The 4,373-nt window shown below is 70.6% G+C and overlaps 1 protein-coding gene across 1 annotated transcript; it reads right to left on the bottom strand.

The window, feature by feature from the left end:
• Positions 1-1,867: 1,867 nt before the first annotated feature.
• On the bottom strand, positions 1,868-3,347 carry ADRA2C (adrenoceptor alpha 2C). The gene has a single exon (XM_056132832.1). It carries the CDS (start codon positions 3,233-3,235, stop codon positions 1,907-1,909), a length of 1,329 nt encoding a protein of 442 aa, XP_055988807.1. The 5' UTR covers positions 3,236-3,347; the 3' UTR covers positions 1,868-1,906.
• Positions 3,348-4,373: the final 1,026 nt, after the last annotated feature.

Genomic DNA, 4,373 nt, shown 5'->3' with positions numbered 1-4,373 from the left:
TCGGCTGCCCTGCGCCATGCAGAAGGGTGCCGGGGTCGCTGCGTTCCTGTCTTCCATGGAGCCCAAGCGCGCAAATCCAGCAGGACCCAAAGCTCCGTGTCAGTGGGAAGGTAATCGGTCACAGGTTTGCGAGGTGACGCCCGCACCCTGGATTTGCCCCATCAGCCCCTCTAACCGGCTCAGAGCAAGTGACCTTCTGCAGGCTGCTAGGACGGGGCGGCGCAGGGCAGCCTATCGGGTCCTGCCTGCCAGGATGGCGCTCCCCCATCCCAGCCATGGTCCTGGGAAGTGGCACCTCCGAGTCAGGGAAGGAGAACAGGGAGACTCTGTGGAGCCCCAAGGGAGTACAGCACGGGGCCAGTGACCGCCCCCCCCCACAGATTCCTGGCAAACCAACCAAGAACCTCCTCGCCCTGCCAGGGCTTGTCCCCCATGCACCCCCCCACCCCCTGCACTCTGCTGGGTCCCCTCTAGGCTGTGCGACCTCAGGCAGGTCACATCACCTCTTGAGCCCCAATCCCAGCGTGCAATGTTCTTTACCACAGGAGCTTGGCGGCAGCTCCCAGGCCCTTTCAGTGAGGACAGGGGTGTTTCGGCTCCTTCACGCGGGCCTCCCAGTCTCTCCACCTGCATGAGTCACAGGTGAGGGTGGGTGTGGGGGATCCCGCTCCGCAGAGGTGGCCAGGTGGCAGGACAGCCCGGTGAGCCAGGTGGGGGTTCCCGCAGTCAGGGGGGCTGGGGTGCAGGCCAGGGGGAGGCAGTGCCCACAGGACAGACCGCAGGAGCAGGGGGTGCAGGGCCGGCCCAGTGGCTGGGCACATGCAGAGCCTCCACCTGAGCCCCGGCTCACGTGTGCGTGTTTGTGGCACGTGGACCTGTGCCTGTGTGCAGGCATGATGATTGTGTGTGCATGTGATTTATGCATTGCATGACTGGGTGCATGTGTATAATTGTGCTGTGTGCATGGGATTGGGTGTAGTGTGTGATTGTGCGTGCAGGTAATTTGCATGTGTGTGGTTGTGTAGGTAATGTGATTGTGCATGTATTTATGTGTAGTCGTCTACAATTGTGAGTGGGCTATTGTGTACATGTATGACTGCATGTGATTTGTGCAAATTTTCATGTGTGCAATTGTGTGCTTCTACAATTGTGTGTGTATGTGACGTATAATTGAGCGTGTGATTGCATCTGTAATTGTTTGTGTGAGCATTGGGCAAGTGTGACAGTCCATGTACACGTGCATGACTGTATCCGGTTGTGTACTGTGATTGTGTGTCCAACTGTGTGTGTGTGTTTGTGTGTCTGTGCCTGCCGCTCCCCTTGTAACGTAAGGTCCTGCTGGTGTGCCCACCCCTGCTCTCCATCCTATGATGGGCTGTGTAAGGGGATCCCCAGAGAGGAGCACGCGGGCCCCAGGTCCCACCTGAGTCAGAGGGATTCTTGAGCCCTGGCTCTTCCCGCGCAGGTTGTGGGGACACTAGCCAGGTCGAAAGGCCCCTCCTCACATGGGGTGGGGGTGGGGGGCGGAGGCCCTGCCCCCGGCCGTGGGAGGGGGGAGACGAGAGGCAGAAGGACTGTGCAGACCACACTTAGATTACAAAGGTTTATTTAGAAAAGAGTTTGGTTGTTCAGGAGGTCGTTTTTGGCAAACATGTCAATAGCCAAAAGTTGTCAGCGCCCCTTTCCCTCCCCCACCAGGTCCTGGGAAGTCAGCCCTTGCTCAGATGCAGACACGGAGATGGCGAACACCGGTGTGGGGGTGGACATGGGACCCTGAGCTCGTGCCATCGCAGTGGGCTTGGCCCCGACTCTGGCCAGGCGTCCCCTGAGACGGGAGGCCGAGGGGGCGCCCCTTTCTAGGCTCCGGCGCCCCGGAGGCCCCTGGGTCGGGCCCAGGCGGGCGCGGTCATTGCCTGAAGCCCCTTCGCTGCCGTCGGAAGAGGATGTGCTTGAAAGAGCGCCGGAAGTCCTGGTTGAAGACGGTGTAGATGACCGGGTTCAGGGAGCTGTTGCAGTACCCGATCCAGAAGAAGAACTTGAAGAGCGGGTCGGGCACCTGGCAGGCTTGGCGGCAGATGCCGTAGAGGCTATAGCTGAAGAAGAAGGGGAACCAGCAGAGCACGAACACGCCCATGACCACGGCCAGCACGAAGGTGAAGCGCTTCTCGCGCGCCTGGGCCACCTTCCGCCGGCACACGCTGCTGCGCGCCCGGCGCCGGCGCGACAGGAAGAACTCGACGGAGCGCGAGCTGGCGCGCGACAGGCGTCCACCGGGGCCCGGGGAGCGCGCGGCGGCCGCGGCCAGAGCACCCTGGCCCCGCCCCAGCCCGTCGGCGCCGCCCGCGCCCGCCTCGGCCTCCGCGCGCCTCCGCGCGCCCCGCCGCAGCGCTCCCCGCCGGCGCCGCCGCTCGGCCGCCGCGCCGCCGTCCTCGGGCGCGCAGTGGCCGTTCTCGGTGGCCGGGGCCGCGCCGTCGGGGCCCGCGGGCGCGCGCTTCTCGCTGAGCGTGCGCGTGCGCAGCTTGGCCACGCGGTAGATGCGCGCGTAGACCAGGACCATGATGAGGCAGGGAGCGAAGAAGGAGCCGATGCAGGAGGACAGGATGTACCAGGTCTCGTCGTTGAGGCCGCACTGCGGGTAGGCGGCGCCGTCGGGCCGGCGGTACAGCGACACGAGCGGCGGGAAGGAGATGACGGCCGAGATGAGCCACACGGCCACGATGGTGGCCTTGACGCGGCGCGGCGTGCGCTTCAGGTTGTACTCCACGGCCTGTGTCACCGACCAGTAGCGGTCCAGGCTGATGGCGCACAGGTGCACGATGGACGAGGTGCAGAAGAGCACGTCGAGCGCCAGGTACACGCCGCACCACACCTGCCCGAAGTACCAGTAGGCCATGAGCTCGTTGGCCAGCGAGAAGGGCATGACCAGCGTGGCCACAAGGATGTCCGCCGAGGCCAGCGACACCAGGAACAGGTTCTGCGGCGCCCGCAGCGCGCGGCTGGTCAGCACGGCGATCACCACCAGCACGTTGCCCACCACGGTGAAGACGATGAGGAAGCCCACCACGGCCGCCAGCCCCGCCACGGCGCCCGCCGAGTACTGGCCCGGGGGCGGCCCCCAGGCGGCGCCCGAGCCGTTGGCGGCCCCGCCGCCGTCCTCGCCGGCGCGGCTGGCGTTCGGGCCCGGCGCCGCCGCCGCCCCCGCCGCCAGCGCCGCCGCCAGCGCCGGGGACGCCATGGTCCTGCCGCCGGCTACGCGCGCCCGCCGCCGCCCGGGCGTCCCCCGGCCCCGCTGGGCGCGCGCATCGCCGGCCCGGGCGCAGAGCTGGGCGCGGGGCTCCCGCCGCCGCCGCGCGCGTCAGTGCCGAGCGGGAGGCGCGCGCTGGGGGCGTGCGGGCGGGGGCAGGTCCCGGGTCCGCGCCGCCCCGTCCTCGGCCGGCTCACGGGCAGCGCCCGGGCCGCGAGCCCAGCGCGACGCGGCGGCCGAGCGGGCGGGCCCCGCGGCCCCGGCTCCCGGCCAGGGCGCACGCTGCGGGCGGCGGCGGCGGCCCGGGCGCTCCGCCTCCCATCCGGCCGGCTGGTGCTCGGCGCGCGGGGCTCGGGCCAGCGCCGCCCCGGCCCCCGCGCGCCGCCGGCTCCAACTTTACTTTCCCGGGCCGGGCGCCGCCGCGCGTCCTCCGGCTGCCCCTCCCGAGTGGGTCCCGGCGCGGGCGCCCCCCGCGGTCCGCGCCCTCCGCTCGGCCGCGCTGCGCCGCCGCGGCCGCCGCCCCGCCGCCGCCTCCCCGCCGCCGCCGCCGCCGCCGCCGCAGCCTCCGGGCCGCAACTTGGGCAGAGTGGCGCGGCGGGGCGGGGCGGCGGCGGCCCCCCGCCGGCCGCTCAGCGCCGCGGGCCCCGCGTCCGAGCCCCGGGCCGCCGGCGAGCCCCCGCGGCGCCCGAAGGAGGAGGAGGCGGGGCGGCGGCGCGGGACGCGCGCGCGGCGAGGGCGCCCCCTTCCCGGGCCGCGGGCTCTCCGCGGGACAGGGCCGGGCGCGGGCCGGCCGGCCGGAGAGTCCCCGAGCCCGCCGCTCCTCTCGCGCGGGAGAGCCCGGCGCCCGCCCGCCTCCCCCGGCACACGCGCACGCACGCGGGCGCGCTCCCTGGCGCGCAGCCCCGGCCGGCTCGGGGTCCGCGGCCTGATTGGAGGGCGCGCCGTGGCCTGGGCGCACCCCGAGCCCGCCCGCCGTCCGGGGCGGGGGGCGGGGGTCGACCGAGGCGGGACCCCCGTTCCCTGACCTCTGCTCCGAGCCCATGTTGGCAGTTGACTGAAGTTTCAGGGGCTGGGGGGGATTCACCGCCTCTCACGGGCACCCCAGCCGAGGTGCCCGGATGGAGGGCGG

The sequence above is a fragment of the Sorex fumeus genome, unplaced genomic scaffold (genome assembly GCF_029834395.1).
Source record: "Sorex fumeus unplaced genomic scaffold, SorFum_2.1 ptg000095l, whole genome shotgun sequence".
NCBI classification, from domain to species: Eukaryota; Metazoa; Chordata; class Mammalia; order Eulipotyphla; family Soricidae; genus Sorex; species Sorex fumeus.
This window is presented reverse-complemented; position numbering and strand designations above follow the sequence as displayed.

Excerpts from the sequence above, each read along its gene's own strand:
- ADRA2C (XM_056132832.1), bottom strand. The coding sequence starts at position 3,235 with ATGGCGTCCCCGGCGCTGGCGGCGGCGCTGGCGGCGGGGGCGGCGGCG.